This window comes from Mesocricetus auratus, unplaced genomic scaffold (genome assembly GCF_017639785.1).
Source record: "Mesocricetus auratus isolate SY011 unplaced genomic scaffold, BCM_Maur_2.0 Super-Scaffold_100691, whole genome shotgun sequence".
Taxonomy (NCBI): domain Eukaryota; kingdom Metazoa; phylum Chordata; class Mammalia; order Rodentia; family Cricetidae; genus Mesocricetus; species Mesocricetus auratus.
In genome coordinates, this window is record NW_024429267.1 from 26979232 (window position 1) to 26997984 (window position 18753).

Here is an 18753-nt window from a genome sequence, read left to right on the forward strand (position 1 = left end):
GTCTAGGATGAGGTCTGAGAGTCGACACCTGTAAGCTCCACAGTCTAAGGAATGAAAAATTAAGGCTTCTCATAACAACACAAACACACTCCTTAAGCATATGGCTGGAAAGAATTACATCAGGACTGAAACAAAAGCCCAGTGAAGAGATAATAAAGGGCTAGGAAGATACTCACTCATTCCATAAAGTGCTTGCCTTGCCAACAAAAAGGACCTGAGTTAAATCCCCAGAACAGACAGAGAAAAGCTGTGAGCTAGGTATGGTAGTGTATGCTTTTAACTCCAGCATTCAGGAGGCAATACCAACCTGGCTTTATACAGTGAGCACCAGACCAGCTAGGTGAGACAGACCCTGATTTATTTATCCACTTGATTATTTTTGGTTTTGTTTTGAGGTAGGGTCTCACTGTGTAGCTCTGGATGTCCTGGAACTCACTATGTGCCTGCCTCTGAAAGTACTGGGATTAAAGGTATGTACCACTATTCCCAGCTAACAGATCCTGTTAAAAGAAAGAAAAAAAAAAAAAAACAACTGTGCACAGTAGTGCAGTAGTTCCCATATTAGGGAGGCAGACATTGGCAGATCCTTGGGTCTCAACAGCATGTTAGCCTAACCTACTTGAGCTCCAGGCCAGTAAGAGACCCTGTCTCAACAAACAAACAAAAAAAACAAACAAGGCTATCAAGATGTCTTAGTAAGTAAAGGTGTTTGCTGCTAAGCCTGGTGACCTGAGTTCAATCCCCAGGACCTACCATGCTGGAAGAATGGCACCTTACTTAGTCCTCTGGTCTCCACATGCATGTGTACATACACATGCACCCGCACACATACAAACATACACACAAGCACACACAGAAGGTAGTAAACTGACTACCGGAAATTCCTGGGCTTGTTTTCCCTAATAATCAATAACTCAGATCTAAGAAAAAAATTTAATAGGATATGTACAATGAAACTACAAAACTAATGAAAGGATAAACATTTTCTATATTAAGGAAGTCTGAAGGAAGAAAATAAGTAGGGAAAGTAAGTCAGCATATCCCACACTTAATGCTATATTAAGCACAAAATTGTAATCAAGTTGAATTTTTTTTAATTGAAGAATTTTCACTTACAAAGTCATCTTCACCTTCAGCCAAACCATAATTGGGCAACATAGCTCCCTCCATGGTAGTACTCTTGAATACTCCTTTAATTTTGCTACCTATCCTGCTGATTCCAAACGATTCTCCTCTTTTTTGTGTGCTTCTAAATATTAAACAAACATGCATCAGGTACACAGAAAATTTTTGGCATCTACTATACTATACATGTTAGCAAAGAAAAAGCAAACTAGTTTTGAAAGGGCAAATTAGAGGAAGATTAACAATGTTTGGAGTTTTCAGTCACTAATTAAGTCTCAAAATCCAGGAGCCAAAATTGTCAGAACATTTAAATTCTTTGCATGAATAAATGAGACAAAATTTACTAACATCTGAAAAGTAGCTGATTAACTGATTAACATTAACTGAACTTTTTGAGATGTGAAAGAATGATCGCCCCCTAGTGGTATATAGTTCTCATTGCCATAAGAGTTTTGTCAAAACATACACATGTAAGAACCTGTCAAACAATTTTTTAAAAACTGTACTTCCAGCTGGGTGATGCTGGCACACACCTTTAATCCCAGCACTTGGGAAGCAGAGGCAGGTAGATCTCTGTGAGTTCTCAAAAAAAAAAAACCTATAAACCCATTTAGAATAGTGGTTCTAAATCTGTGGGTCACGACCACTTTGGGGTAGCATATTAGATTTCTACATTATGATTCATAACAGTAGCAAAATTACAGATATGAAGTAGCAACAGAATAATTCTGTGGCTATTGGTCATCACAACATGAGAACTATATTAAAAGTCACAGCATTAGGAACATTGAGAACCACTGATTTAGGAAAACTGAATCACTAAAATAAGAATGCAACATAAAAACATAAAACTATCATCTTCCCATTAAACTTTTTAGATGAAACGTAATTTATCTCTATGACAAATGCTCAAGTAAATTCATTTTTATAATCTCATATTCCTAAAGGCATCAAGTATAAAACAATGTACTTAACTTCAAAGTAATACAAATAAAAGAAGGGGGGAAAGGTTACCAATGATGGAAAGAATACAAGTGGGCATAACTCCGAGGAAGCAGCCAGCTCTGCCATAAACATTAAACACTAGTTCTACAATGTTTTTCAAAAGTGAATTTCCAAAAGCAGAAACAGAAAGAAAAAAATGAGGGAAAGCCCAAAAGGAGCAAAAAACAATCCTATAGAGCCAAATGCTTTATGTTTCAGTAAACCAAACTATAACTTTTTAAAAAAGATTTATTTATTTATTTATATCTATTTATTTATTTATTTATTTATTATGTATACAGTACTTAGCCTGCATGTATCCGGGCAGGCCAGAAGAGGGCACCAGATCTCATTACAGATGGCTGTGAGCCACCATGTTGTTGCTGGGAATTGAACCTAGGACCTCTAGAAGAGCAGACAGTGCTCTTAACCTCTGAGTCATCTCTCCAGTCCCTAAATTATACCTTTTATCTAACCTAAAACTTGCATACTGCTACCAGAGATCAAACTACAGAGACTACTGAAGAATCTGACCATTTGCTTAGAATACTTAAAACTCATGGAAGCTATTATTCCTATCAGCAAAATGTATCTATTGAAATAATTCAACATTAGAGACATAAAAAAACACCAATCAAGTTTCCAACATACCATGTTTACTGTGACAAGATTTCATACAGTGTCTTTGAAACAAACCAAACTTATTTTAAATCTAGAAAACTATTAGTAAGTAGTAAACAGTACTAGAAGCAAACTAGATTATTTTATCTAAACAAGCATGTAGCTAAGTGTTTAAAAAAATAAAATTTTTGCAAGCTCTGATGACAGGACTATTTCCAGATGAAAGTAAAAATGGTGCCAAACTACTAAAATTTCTAAACCCTGGGAAGGCAGGATTTAGAGATTATAAAATACAGATTTTGAACTAACACATTTTAAAACTCTCATTTGTGATAATGCATAGATCTTCAGAAACATCATTATATTTGTGTTCTTTAAACACAAATAATTATAAAAACTGTTCAGCAAAATCAGCAACCCTCCTTACTCCCAAATGGAGTCAACAACTTTGAAAAGTAAAATACTAGTAAATAAATAATAAAAATATCTTAATATTTTACTTCATAATTATATGTTATTTCAAAAATATTTCTAGAACCAAGTAGAGATCCACAATAAAAACTTATCCTAAATAATTTATATAAAGGCAGGGACATCACAGTGCTTCATATTTTTCCTTTTTAGTTGCACCTAGGTTGCTTGGGGTAAACTTTCTAGATTAAAACAGACAAAAAAAAATCACATGCTCAAGACTTACCGGAAATCATCCAAACTTAGGCTACCTCTGCAATATCAGATATGTGAGATTATATGAGGAGGAGAGAGAGAAAGCCCAGATATTAAATAGGTTTCACTTTGGAATATAAAATCAAATTCAAAAAGCTTAAAAGTTACACAAGTAGACAGCATTTGCCTTTGCAAAAGGAAGAAATCCTATGAATAACACAATATAGAGAAAAAAGAAACAAAGGTGTTCAGGTGTCTGCAATCTAGATTACTAATGTTCTTGAAAACAGTATCTCAGGTAATAATTCAGCATTTTCTTCTCCTTAGGCATACCATTTGATACAGCAGAGAATATGTAAAGACTATGCTAACAAACAGCTGTTCAGATTGTTCCATATGTTAGATGTGCTCATACATGTTTCTTAACATATTTTTTAGCTTGAAATAAAAATGAGTGCTTTTCCAGGCATGGTATCTCATGCCTATGCCTACAATCATAGCACTGTTGCAAGTTTGAGGCTAGCCTAGACTACACAGTGAGCTCTTGTCTCATATAAAAATAAAATATCTGGGGCTAAGGATGTCAGTAGTAATATTGTTGCCTGGTATTCATGATGCCCTGGATTCAATCCCAAGCAAAAAACAAAAATCCACAACTTTTTAAAGAACATTTGAAGCTAAAAAGTAGATAAAATAATCCTAAAGAGTTATGCTTTGAATACATAATAAGGTAGGTCAGGATTAACTATATGCACTAAAAATTCTGCTTTTAAGACACTAACCAAAAATTTTTACATGCTCTAAGCCATTTAACAGCAAATTATCAAGGCTACTCTAAATTTCCAACTAAAGAATATTAGCAACTCTTCTACTGATTATATTTAAAAACTAATCCTTAAGTATCAGAGAATCAGAGTCCTCTTGAGTGTGACAGCTAACATTAAAGTCAGGTAAATATAAAGGCAAACATACTTTATGGATGTATTAGTATTTGTAATTCTGTCCTGACTTTTTTATCTTTTGAAACTGGAAAAGGATGTGCTAAAGGTATCAAGTGATCTTAAAAAGGCAAAGAAAGCTTCTGCCACTGAAGCTGAAGCCTTGCCTTACATCCATCTGTCAGGTAGATCTCATTTAACCAGTTGATAAAGACTGTAGTGCTATCACAGAACAGTCAGCAACAGCAAGTCAAAACCAGTACACACCCAGAGTAAACATGCCTACCTGTTAAATTTGGAATTGCGTGTTGGTGATTCTGCACCTCTTAAAAGTTGCCTGAAATACTTCAAAACAATAAATAAATACAAATTAGGATTAACTAAATGAGTATTTTACATTGAAATATACTACTTTACCTTACTTCGTCTTTTTTTTTTTCTTTTACTTACTTTGCTACTTAAACCACTGACCTAATGCTAGCAGAGCCACTTTGAAGTATATAAATTCCTCGGTGAAAGCCTGACTTACCTCATCACTGTGGCAGAACATAGGGGTAAACACATTCTCCAAGAGGGAAAGAACATGCTCATATGCTTCAAAAAGACATCTCATGGTTTGCAGTTTCACAACATCTATGTAAGGACCTTCGGCAACTATTTAAAAAAATTTTTTCAATTGTACAAATTATTTCTGAATAACAGAAATGCAACATATTTAAAATTCATTATGTGAAACAAACATATAAATTATGTTTTATAGAAACACCACAAGAAATCTTCCTAGAATGAGAAATGAGAATAACCTATCTCCAGTTCTGACAAACATTAGTTACATGAGTTGTTTTGTTTTAGGGATTTTTTTTTTAATGGCAGGCTCTTAGTAAGCAGCCAGGTTGTATTGGAACTTGTAGCACAGGCTGTCTTTTGAAAATGTGATCTTCCTGCCTCCATCTACAAGCGCTAGGATTACAGACATGCAGTCTCCAAGCCAGCCTCAGTCATGCAAATAGTGACCACTCCTCTTCCTCAAAGATTCCATCGTGTTAGTAAAATAAGCATGTAAAAACAGAATTCTTTAAACTAAGAAAGTTAAAGGATCTCTAAGTGTTGATGGGCGGTGGTGGCATAGGCCTTTAATCTCAGCACTCCGGAGGCAGAAGCAGGCGGACTTCTGTGAGTTCGAGATCACCTCATCTACAAGAACTAGTTCCAGGACAACCTCCAAAGCCACAGAAAAACCCTGCCTCAAACTCCGCCCCCCCCCAAAAAAGATCTCTAAGTGTTTAAAAAAAATAACAATTTGCCGGGCGTTGGTGGCGCACGCCTTTAATCCCAGCACTCGGGAGGCAGAGGCAGGCGGATCTCTATGAGTTCGAGGCCAGGCTGGACCGACAGCCTCCAAAACAGAGAAACCCTGTCTCGTAAAACCAGAAAAAAAAAAATTTAAGCTGCCCATTTAGTTTCCACAGCTGTAGAATAGGTAAAGAATACATGAATCTGTCAGAAGTGCATACTGCTCTTGAAAAGGACTGGAGTTCAGTTCCAAGAACCTTGTTAGGTAACTCACAACCACCTGTAACTCCAGAACCAGAGGAAGCTGAAGCCTCTGCCTTCCAAGGGCACGTGTGCCCCCTCCCACACACATATATATGAAAATAATAAAAAGTGCCAGGTGTGGTGACCCATGCTTTTAATCACAGAACCAGGGAAGCAGAGGCAGACAAATCACTGAGTTCGAGGCCAACTTGATCTGTAAAGCAAATTCCAGGCTAGCCAGAGCTACACAGTGAGAAGACCTTCCCTTAAATAAGTAAATGTATAAATAAATCTTTTATAAAATTGAAAAAAATAAGTGAAGAAAATTTAGCAAACTGGAAAGATCTAGAATATCCGCTCTCTCTGTCATCTTTGACTTACTTCTTTGAATCTCTTCTACAATGAAGGGATCAAATCTAATTTTGTCAATACTTTCATCCAAACAGTATGTTTTATAAATCTTCTGCAACTCCTCATGTAGAGATAGCATTTCATCATTTGATAACTCTGGTCGCAAAATTCTATCATTAAATTCCTCTAACAAATCAAAGAAAGAATAAAGAAAAAGTTACTTTAATATAAAAGCTTTCATGAAAACTTCATATTCTTACTCTAACTAAAAGCAGCAAATACAATCTAATTATTTTAAGCTTTAAAAATACTTAGGAGAAGCATACTCAGATGAAAAAGTCAACAAGATTTTTATGTTAATATAAGACATGTAAGTAGTAATAAAATTTGCAACAACAGAATAGTAAGTATGTTTATAGAATTTTCTCTAAAGAACATATGGGATTAGTTTCTTATCCAAAGGTCTTTCAACATTTTAAAATCTGATAACTCACTTCATAATAATGAAAATATAGCTTGTTATGGAATAATCTTTTTGTATACTGTGAAACTGTATCTTTGCCAAGGTACCTTCAGATTGATTTAATAAAGGGCTGAATGGCCAATAGCTAGGCAGGAAGAGGTTAGGCGGGACTTCCAGACAGAGAGAGAAGAAAAGGAGACAAATCAAGGGAGAGACCCAGAGGAAATGGGAGAGGAAACAGAAGGTGCAAGATGAAAGAGAGGTAAAAGGCAAACGAGGCAAAAACATAGATTAATACAAATGGATCGATTTAAATTATAAGAGTTAGTGGGATAAGCCTAAGCTAAAGACTGAGCGAGCGTTCATAATTACTAGTAAATTTCTATGTCCTGTTTTTGTGAGCTAGCAGCTTAAAGAAAAGTCCGTCTACATATAGCATTCAATGTGGAAGCTCGAATACCCAAACATAGGGCATGAAAACACTAAAAATAATTTCTGGACAAGGAGCCAGATATAGCTTCCTAGGCCTGCAGGCACTCAGGCTAGCTAGTGTTCAGCAGTGGCACACCGAGGCGTGGCTACTGGCTGCTGCCTGCAGGCTGGAGCCAGCTGCCAGCACCGTCCGCCAGCACCATGTGCTAAGCTGAACTGTGCACCATCTGACATAGCAGTTTAAGATTTGTCTCACGCGTTCAGAGAATACTACAGGTGCTTAGTGAAGCCAAATACAAACACAGAAAAACTCTAAAAAGGTACAGTATGTTTAAAAATGTTCTTAGATGCCAAAGAAAGAAAAGGGGGGATACACAGTCATAGAAAAAAATAGTTTAAAAATAATAAAGTCTTTAAAGAGCGATAAAGTAACATAAAGCCACATGTGAGAAATACACAGGCCATTTGGATCCTATAGGGTACATTATTGACTTTGAATTTTTTGAATGTTAATGTGCAGAGACCAACAGCTGCTGAGGGACACTGGATTGTGGAAAGAACTGCTATTAAACCAGCCTAGATACTTTAGGGACATCTTGGCTTCAAAATGGAAGTCAGACAATGTGTTACATTGGGGGAGACGTTATGCTTTTGTTTCCAAAGGAAATGACAAGCTATGGATTCCTTCAAAGTTAATCAAGATAAACTTGGGGAAGACCTCCTGAGGGTCTTAGCTATAAACATGAAGGAGATAAAACAAAAACTGGGGCTGGAGAGATGGCTCAATCGTTAAGAGCACTGACTGCTCTTCCAGAAGATTCAGGTTCAATTCCCAGGGCCCACATGGCAGCTAACAACTGTCTGTAACTCCAGTTCCAGGGTACCTGCACCCTCACACAGATATACATGTAGGCAAGACACCAGTGCACATAAAATAAAAATAAAATACAAATTTAAAAAATTCATCTTTGGATGACTTGTGTACAATACACAGTCCATAATTGTGTTAATGTAGACATGTATGCTACCTTTGAAAGTTTTTGTGTTTTCAGAGCAAGGGAACCATATACCAATGAAAACAGGTGGCCCAGGTGATCCAGCCTCTCTGAGTGCCTCTGTTACAGTTTCCTCAAGAATTCTACATACAGAACAGCTTCAAGGCTGCTGGCTGAGACAGTCCAGCCTCACAGACTATTCTAGCCAAGACTGCAGATAAGACTTGTACTTTCCCATTGCACAGAGACTGAACAACAAATGTTATGGCTAGTTTTCCCAGGACTTGACCATTATCTAAATTTTCTCAGATTCTCAAAAAGATGCTGTCACCCACAGACAACAGGAAGCAATTTACAGAATACAATGCCCACATTCCTAAGAGGTGGGGTGAATGGTTTTTGGTCATTCAATGGGTTATGGATGTTTGTCATCATTTAGGGGGGTTGGTTACTGGTCATGGTCAGGGATAAAGTTAAACAAAGGAGATTAGATTCATGGGTCTCTTTCTGAAAGGAAAAGGGGGGATAGAAATGATGGGATAAAAGGGAGGATTGTTGAGTCTACTTTTGAGCAACCACTAGTCTCAAATAGTTTTTTATATACTGTTACAAACTTAAGGTTATTTTTCTTATACTATATACAATATGTTTCTACTCTTGTTTAAGGTACTGTACCTATGCAACACATTTAAAAATGTAACGTGGTGTGGCGCATGCCTTTAATACCAGCACTCAGAGAGGCAGGCAGATTTCTGTGAGTTTGAGGACGACCTGGTCTACAGAGTGAGTTCCAGGACAGCCAGGACTATTTCAGAGAAATCCTATCTCAAAAAAAAAAAAAAATGTAAGTTCTAGTCCTTGAAAGCTATTTAGGATAATAAAGAAAGACAGGTTTGCAGTTACTCATCTATAACAATCAAACTTGTAGTCTTGTTAGCTATGTTTTCAAGGTTTAATAGATGGTCTTCAAATACTTCAAAGACCTACAGAACATGGTTTGCAGTTAGTCATCTATAGCAATCAAACTTGTAGTCTTGTTAGCTATGTTTTCAAGGTTTAATAAATGATCTTCAAACACTTAAAGGCCTACAGAACGTGGCATTTAAAATGTTTTGTTACCATAGGACTTTTCATGACAGTGAGACATGTGGGCTCCGGCAGCACCAACTTACTTCAAAAGAGGATGATGAGCATCAAAGAACCTCCATATAGAGTTTGCTTTCATTTGTGACAAGGTTAGCCATTGGGCAAAGAAACTATCCTTGCCTCAACTGCTGATAGAATGCTGTTCAAACTGGACAAGTGATGGGGGAAGTCCTATGTATATGTCAATAAAGCACTGTTGGGCCAATAGGGAACCAAGATAGGTGGGACTAGGAGTCCAGGAGAACTCTGGGAAGGAGAAACACAGAGAGTCAAGATGTAACACCATGGGGTAGGAAGCCCGGAACTATTCTCTAGTAAGAGAAATACTTAGGTTAACAATTATGGGGTAATTACTTAAGTCAGAGCTAGCCAGTAAGAAACAAGCAAGGCCAACAGCTTCATAATTAATACAGCGCCTTGCGTGTTATTTGGGGACTATAACGCGGCAGAGCCCAGGCGACTGGCGGGTGATAAACCAAAGTGGCTAGCAAGGAAAAGGCTTCTCTTTACAGACAAGCAAAACACAAAAGGAGAAAACTGCCAAACTTTCCCAAGACAAAATAGGACAGCCCTTCAAAATTCCTGCTGCACGGAAAAGTCTATCAAATATTTTAGGCTTGTAGGCCAAAGATGGATGCCCCAACGTTGCAGAGGAATCTTGGGTGACTGTCTAGGAAACCAGCTGCTTCTGTCTATAGTTTTGAAAGTTGTTTGCTCTGCACTTCCTGTTTACTAAGGTAATATTATAGTCTTCTTGGGTTTCTCATGGAAAGACTAGACAGTTAAAATTAGTTTTCCTTGTTACCAAATTCAAAAAAGAAACTCACAAAAAATTGTAAAGTGTATAAGGTTGAGAGACATAGAAGCTTAAATTGTTTAAGAAAATGTTTTGAGGTCAAAAAAATAGTTTTGGGTTAGTAATACAAGTTAGGATAGAAACAGAATTAGGAACAAAACTTTGGACTCCCCAAGATAGGATAAATAATGGAGTATTTTCTCTGCATTTGCCAAATAAAAGTGAACTGGACATTGTAAATGTAATTCTTATCTGATAATTGTTCTTATTGTATGTAGTTTTACTGTGTAGAGTTAAAAAACTTTCTTTTTTAATTAGATAAGAAGGGAAAAATGTTGTGGAATAATCTTTTCATACACTGTGAAGATGTGTCTTTGCCAAAGTACCTTCTGATAAAGAGCTGAATGGTCAATAGCTAGGCAGGAAGAGGTTAGGCAGGACTTCCAAACAGAGAGAGAAGAAAATGAGTGAATCAAGGTACAGGAGAGATGCCAGAGGACATGGAGAGGAAACAGGAGATGCAAGATGGAAGAGAGGTAAAAAGTCAGGAAGCAAAATTTAGATTAATATAAATGGGTTAATTTAAGTTCTAACAGCTAGTGGGATAAGCTAAGCTAAAGGCACTTTCATAATTAATAAGTCTCCATGTCATGTTTTTGTGAGTTGGCAGCATAAAGAAAAATCCATCTACAACAGCTCATAATTTCTCACAAATCTACTGACTGCAATATTATAGTTTGATATTCTGAACAAAATGATTTGGACTATTAGTGAGATCTCTCACACAGTATCACTGTTAGATTTTTAATAATTTTCTGCTACTAGGATTTGACTGCAACCAAATATAAGATCACACCCCACCTGGAAAGGAATAGACACCTGAGAGAAACTCAATCACTCTTAGAATATCTAATAGATGAAATTTAGGCTGGGAACATCAGATCTGCTCCAAATAACCAAAGCATTAACAAGCTTGAAAAAGATACTAGTAAAATGCAAATGAAGCCTCACCGACAGTCAGACAAAACTGCAGGACATGCACAGCTCCCTCTTGTTTCAGAAAGTTCATAAACCGAAATAAAAGATCTTGTTGTTCTCTGATTTGCTTTAATTCTAACTTCAGTACCTTGTCACAATATGAGAGGAAGAGTAAGTTAAAGATACAAAAATGTATTTTTAAAACTGTTATCTTAAAAACAAGTGCTGAAAGTACTCACAGATGGTTTTTTATTTCTAGGTTCTGCAAATTTCTGCAAGAATGGAACCAAAGGAGAAGCTGGTTCAGTTGCTTTTTCAGGCTTTGAAGAAACAGAATTATCAGCTCAGTAAAATCCATACTGGAGTTGGTATACACAATCAAAATTTAATGCAGTTACAAGTGTTCAATACTCACAGGACTGTCATCTATGAAGATGATAAGCAAATGATTGACAGTATCCTAATGAAAAGCAATAAACACAAGTTAAAATAATTTTATTGTCATGTTCTGCCAAGAATTCTCAGAATTTTCACATTATCAAATTCACTAGAAAAATAAACAACACAGTGACAGGCTAAACTTTTGTGCATATGTATTGCAGAGGGACTCCTAAAGAACTACAATCAGAGGTTCTTAACTGTCCAAACATGAGCAAAGAGCAATTTTCTTTGCCATGTAAATTATACCTGCTTCTTCAAAAATCCAAGTGAGTCAAAGTCAGAATTGTCAAAGTATCCATGAATGGATAAATAAATGAGCAAAATGTGACACCTACGTGTAATGGATTATTATTGAGAATTGAAAAGGAAAGGAATTCTAAAACATGTTATGCAATTGTCAAGGACTCAAGGGGGAATAAGGAATTATTGCTTATGGGTGTAGAATGTATAGGGTTTTGGTTTTGTTAAGATCAAAGTTTCAGAAGGTGGTGTGATGGTTGCTAAAATAAGCACCCATTTCATAACACTGTACTATCCATATAAAATGGTTGAATAGTAATCCAAGTATATTTTGTAATTAAAATAAAAAATTTTAGTCTTACTGGGTCAGCTAGGAAATCCAAAGAAGGGAGAAACACAGAACCAGATAGAATCTCTCTTATAAGTAATGTCAGGGATCTGGAAATAGAAATAATAATTTTGAGTTTAGTGATTTAAATTAGTTCCTCATTTTCAAGCACCTTTGAACTAACTGAAAACCCTATACAGTGAAAGTACAGAGCTGGACATGGTGGCCCACGCCTTTAATCCCAGCACTGAGGAGGCAGAGACAATCTAGATCTCTATGAGTTCAAACCAGCCTAGTCTACATAGTGACTTCCAGGCTAGCTACAGGGCTACACTGTGAAACCCTGTCTCAAATAAAATTATGGGGCTGAGAATGCAGTTCAGTGGAAGGGGGCTTGTCTTACAGGATTCCTCAGTATCCCCACCATACCCACCCATCCAACCAACCAAAAACATCGGATTAAAATTCAATAGACAAGGATGCGTATCAGAGTCTACATTTGCAGCAAGTGCCAGGTGATGCTTATGCTGCAAAATAACAAACTTGAACTTATGTTCTCAGTTTGCTAAAAGTGACTCATGCTGAAAAGAAATGTGTAAAAGAAGAACTAGGGAGATATCAAACACTGTTCTTTCTAGAATCTTTAGTATATTTATAAATTCATGTTTATAGGCTGGAGACATAGTGGAGGGACTGACTAGCTTATACGAGGCCCTGATTTGATCTCCAACACACATCAAAAAAACTGTTTATGAGCAGTAAAGTATGTTCACTAGTATGCTACCTAGGACTGACAGCATTTTAATTAGTAATACAAATTAGACTAACGATTTCTTTAATATGGAGGAACTTGGTATAATGCCCAGGATGGATTTTCAAATTTGCACTCCTGTCCTCTTGCTTCCGGCAACTACAGTGCCGAGGTTACAGGGGCACATCCAGCTAAAGTTAGCTTAATCAAAATATTAAAACACTCTACCGACATGTACTTATATATCATTTAATGAATACATATCTTCAAGTATATCACTGAGTTGGGGCATGGTGGCACACACCAACAATCCTAACACTGGGAAGCAAGCAGGTAAGGAACACTACATAGTGTGGTTCTGTCTCAATAAATTGAAATAAATAGAAAAAGGGTGGAGCAGATACAAGAGAAGAAGGGAAGGAAAGAATAAGCCAAGAGTTTTCCCTCTAAGAACTATCAGGCAGCACTTGGGAGGCAGAGGCAGGTGGATCTCTGTGAGTTTGAGGCCTGCTTGGTCTACAGAGCAAGTTCCAGTATAGCCAGGGCTACACAGAGACACCCTGTCTCAAAAAAATCAAACAAAAAGAACTATCAGGGTAAGAGAAATGAGGTAACTATGGGGAAAATCTAAGTATACTTCTACCAGAAGAAGGGAGAATGGAGGACAGGACATCTAATTATTCTTTCCAGCTGGACAGCTTAAAACCCAAACTTAATTGCAGAGTCTGTTCAAAGTGCTTCTGTCTGAAAGAATCATAGTGTGCATATCTTTTAAAAGGAACATCAAGAAAATAAAGCAGAAGGATTTCAAATACAATTAATTTTATTTATACTTATGTTTGACTTCTAATACCAGTTTTTAATAACAAGTACTAAGGCCACAGAACATACTTCAAATATGTAGCACCTAAATTGGCATTTTAAAATCTGACCAATTATTCTCAAGTGAAAAACTATTCATAACATAAGTTCGTATCGCCAGGTGTTGGTGGTGCACGCCTTTAATCCCAGCACTTGGGAGGCAGAGGCAAGCGGATCTCTGTGAGTTCGAGGCCAGCCTGGTCTACAAGAGCTAGTTCCAGGACAGCCTCCAAAGCCACAGAGAAACCCTGTCTCGAAAAACAAAAACAAAAACAACAACAACAAAAAAAAAACCATAAGTTCGTATCAAGCTTAAGGGAAGTCCTATTATAATAAAACATAGCAATCTATACATATAGCATGTTATATGTATATATTCTGTATATATATTTCTATACATATACAAATTCTATGATATTTATACCTGCAGTCTGTTGCTTTAGGAGGCAAGATATAAGGAAAAAGTAGCTCAGTGAGTTTCCTTAAATACTGTAATTCATCTCTTCGACTTCTCAAAGCGACATGAAGCTCTGGGCCATATTCTTCTAATGCAGCTTGCTGTAAATACTCTGTGTTTTTTACTGTAAATAACAATAAAAAAGCTACTGAATGAGTTAGGATATATTAAATTACTTCATTTCTATTACCATACAGAACATCCAACCTCATTTCTCTCCTAGCCCTGCTTTCTGAATAGAATGGAGAAAATTTTCAGAGATAGGACATACAGGGAGACTTTCTCTTTTGCTGTGAGCTTACTTACTGTGGTGATTGGAATAGGAATGACCCTCACAGGCTCATAGTTTTGAATGCTTGGTTGTTAGGGAATGGTGCTACTCGACAGGGATTAGGAGGTGTCTGGAGTTAGGTATGGCTTTTTTGGAGGAAGTGTGTCATTGGGGGTGGGCCTTGGGTCTTGGGGTTTCAAATGCTAAAGCCAAGCCCAGTGTCTCTCTTTTTTCCTGCTGCCTGCCCATCCAGATGTAAAACTCTCAGCTACCTCCCCAACACCATGTCTGTCCATGTGCCCCATGCTTCCTGCCATAATGATAATGGAACTGTAAGCGGGCCCTAATTAAATGCTTTCCTTTATAAGAATTGTGATGATCCTGGTATCTCTTCACAGCAATAGAACACTGACAAAGGCACTTACTTTGTAATAAATTAATTTTCTGCATCTATTTTCCTGAGCAAATAAGAATTTAAACTCATAATTTCTACATAATATAGTAGCAAATAACTTAAGTGAGAGAAAATTATAGAAAATGTGTTCTAGTATACACAAGAGTTTAATTATCAACTATCTTGCTCGTGTTTGGTGACAAGAAAAATTCCCAAACTCAAAATTCTTTGCTGCATTTATAACAATATCATCCAGACAGCCACTGAGAGTATGGGAAGAAGTGGATTCTTCAGGAGGTTTTGCATTTTTAGCCAGATCACAGGGCACAAGAGGTATAACTAAGTAACCAAAAGAAATGAACTAACAGATGGTGGTGGCACAAGCCTTTAATCCCAGCACTTGAGCGGCAGAGGAAAGTGAATCTCTTGTGAGTTCGAAGTCAGCCTGGTCTACAGAGCTAGTTCCAGGAAAGCCAGAGCTATTATACAGAGAAACCCTGTCTCAGAAAATCAAAAAAGAAAAGAGCTATCACATTGTTGAAAAAACAAAGGAGAGCCTTAACTACTTATTGCTAATAATGAAACCAGCCTGAAATAGCTGTGTGATTCCAACTATATGACCTATCAAAAAGTAAAGCCTATTGATATCCTTACTTGTTTTTCCTCTGACAGTGTTCTTTACAAAACTGCTACAGAGATTCTACCTCTCTCTTGTGTATGTTTGCCAGTGACAAGGGTTTTAATGTATTTTTTTAGTCAGGCATGGTATATCCACAGTGAATGGGAAATAAAAGCAAGAGAATCAGAAGTCAACAGCCTTGGTTATATACCTAGTTCAAAGCCATCCTGAGCTACAGGAGACCCTGTCTCAAAATAAACCAATTAAATAAATAAATTAGTAGGTCATATAAATGTAAAATCTTTTAAATTCATTCATTTTAAGAGTATTTTAAAGGTAAAATCATTTTTACTTATGTTCCTGGTGCCCAAAGAGGCCAGAAGGGGGCACTGGATATCCTGGGACTGAAGTTACAGATGGCCATGTACCACAATGTGGGTGCTTGGGACTGAACCTGGTTTCTCTGAAAAAAAAAAATGGGCCAATATTCATAACCACTGAGCCATCTCTCCTGGTAAAATTCTTTTTCAAAAATTTTTTTTACTTTTATCATTTCTCATTTTTTGAGACAGTGTTTCTCTGTGTAACACTTCTAGTTATCGAGGAACTGGCTTTGTAGACCAGGTTGGCCTTGAACTCACAGAGATCCACCTGCCTCTGCTTCCCAAGTACTAGCATTAAAGGTGTGCACTAACACACCTGGCTATTATTTTTAAATTATGTGTGTATGTATGCGTTTGTGTGTGTGACTATATACACATGAGTCTAGGTGCCTGCGAGTCCATAAGAGGACCTTGGAGTACCTGGCATAGATTACAGGTGGTAAGCCACCTGACATGGGTACTGAGAACTTAACAAGAAAGACACGTGCTCTTAATTACTCAGCCACCTCTCTTCCCAAAGGTAAAACTCTTTTTGTTGTTGTTGTTGTTGTTGAGACAGTGTTTCGCCATGTAACCTAGGCTGCCTCTGTAGACCAGACTGGCCTCAAACTCACAGAGATTCTCCATGTTGCTACCTTCTGGGTGCTAGAATTAGAAGTGTACACTACCACACCCAGCTCCTGAAGGTAAAATTCTTACCTGATATAAAAACACAAAATGATTTTAAATACTAAACTAATAGTTTTACTTAATTTAATCTCAAATCTAATTGCAACACAATTTCCCAAAATGTGCACTAGTTCTATTAGTTGAGATGATGATGAGGGCTAGCAAAATGGTTCCATGTTCAAACGAAGTCACAGTTAAAGGTGTTTCTCCACTGCAGGGTTACCAAGAGCTTCTGCTTACAGGGGATTTTTAGAAGTGAAATACAAATAGCAATGCCTAAAATATACCTGTATTATACCGTCACCGGTGCAGAACCTCTGCACGGTGCATTTCAAAAAGCACTGCTGAGGAATACCAACTATGGACAAATCTCAGTCTCACACACAAGAAAGCACAAAAAGCACGGGGCTGTTAAAGGGAACATTTTTTTAGCTTGATTTTACAGCAAGAAAGGTCCTTAATCAAGATTTCCTTCATTCCATCAGAAAACACTTACTTGACACATCAGCAAAAGGCCTACAAATGCCACAGCAGAGTTGCTTTAAAAGGGGAAGCAGGGAATTCACAGAAGAACTGTGATACGGAGAAACAAACATGATACATGGTAGTAATATGTAAGATGAACTAGAATAATCTGAAACCACAAAAACCATAGAACCAGAAAAGAGACATGAGCAATAAGAGCAGACCATCACTCAAAGAAAAACTGGGCTTTTTAAAGGCTATTCTTAAGGCATCTATGAAGAGCATCAGTCAGGCTGTCAGTACTCACATACTTTTAAATGAAAGCTATGTATAAACAAAATCACTCAAACTACCACAGAACTGTATTACCTTTCTGTCTCGCCTTAACAATCACTTCTATATGTTTCATTGCTGCTTTTAATAGTTTCTTGGTTATAATAGATGGGATATCCACCTAAAAAATGAACAAAAATAAAACTTAAAAAACAATTACTAAGTTGAAATGGCAAGAACACTTTATTCACAATATTAGAACAAAGCTGAAAAGGCTAGAACTAAGAAGAGTAAAGTGGGGTATAATTAATAACAGAGATTGTACATTTCAAAACTGTTCTCACCACAAAAAAAAAAAGAAAAGAGTTAAGATCATGGACATGTTAACTAGCTTGTCTTAATTATTCCACACATATTGACATACTCTAACATCTTTTGTATCACAAAATACACATATTTTAAACTGTCTATTTAAAATAAAAAATTAAACACTAGGAGGCACAAGATTTCAGTGGATATATCCTCAAAGAAAAGATGCAACAGCAGATAAGCAAATGGAAGAATGCCCAGCATCCCTAGCATCAGGGACATGCAACCCAGTCACAAAGCACCATTCACTCACCCAAGGCTAGATAAGAGGGTATGATGGATACGTCAATTATCCCAGCAAGGAGAGGCTAAGATCTGCAAATCTGAGGCCAACCTGAAACATCTAGGGAGAACAGGCCTCAAAAAAGAACTCAAATCACAAAAGAGAGTGAGGATAATTAATTCTGACAAGGAAATGAAAGGGCATGCTCACACACAGGCATGACAATGCAAATATTGCAGCCACTTTGGAAAACAATGAATGAAACAGAGCTACTATCTCATTTCACTGAGCAACTGATTACACTCTTAAACAAAGACTCGAAACAAATAAAAATATAACTACTAAAACATAAATCTTTATGAGGCTAAAGTTAAAAATAACCCAATATTCATCAACTGAAAATGCTGAATAAATTATGCTATATTCATCCATCAAAACCTGAATTGAGGATATATGGTACAATATGACAATATAAATGAATCTAGAAAACATCATGCTAAGAGAATGAAATCAGTCATCAAAAGATTCCATTTACACCAAATATCCACAGAAACATAGAGACAGGGAGCAAAATGATTGCTGACTAGATGGGAGATTATGGTGAACAGGTACAAGGTCTCTTTTCAGATAACAAACATATTCTGAAATTGACTTTATGAGTGATGTATGAAGACTCTGAATAGGTTGTGAAATGCCACTGAATTCTACACTTTAAATGAATGATTATAAATCAATAAAATGGTTATAAAAATAGAGTACAGTGGTTAGTGCACATCTACAATCCCAACACTACAGAGATTGAGACAGGAGGACTGCAAATCTGAGGTCATCTTAGGCTATATAATAAGACCCTGTTTCAAAACAGTGAGAAAAAGAAAGAGAAAAAAGAACATGCATGCTCTTGCATGTGCATACAAACATTATACTCCAGTACAAGGTACTGCTGGTTTAGACTCCACTAGGCTAGTTCAAGCCTAA

The 18753-nt window shown here is 36.8% G+C and overlaps 1 protein-coding gene across 4 annotated transcripts in view; it reads right to left on the reverse strand.

Annotated features, from left to right (window-relative positions):
• Snx14 (sorting nexin 14) overlaps nt 1-18753 on the reverse strand; it is a 61556-nt gene that overhangs the window by 18444 nt on the left and 24359 nt on the right. For 2 of the 4 annotated variants that reach the window (XM_005073658.4, XM_021229311.2), the window contains exons 7-17: nt 17280-17364; nt 14077-14233; nt 12075-12150; nt 11447-11491; nt 11271-11351; nt 11065-11179; nt 6252-6407; nt 4864-4988; nt 4621-4679; nt 3428-3454; nt 1117-1249 (exon numbers count right to left, since the gene is read on the reverse strand). In XM_005073658.4, coding sequence (XP_005073715.2) covers nt 1117-1249; nt 3428-3454; nt 4621-4679; nt 4864-4988; nt 6252-6407; nt 11065-11179; nt 11271-11351; nt 11447-11491; nt 12075-12150; nt 14077-14233; nt 17280-17364 — 1059 coding nt within the window. Of the gene's footprint in view, nt 1-1116; nt 1250-3427; nt 3455-4620; nt 4680-4863; nt 4989-6251; nt 6408-11064; nt 11180-11270; nt 11352-11446; nt 11492-12074; nt 12151-14076; nt 14234-17279; nt 17365-17805; nt 17976-18753 lie in introns of those variants that run through there. The other 2 variants (XM_040739627.1, XM_005073657.4) reach the window with 2 other exon arrangements.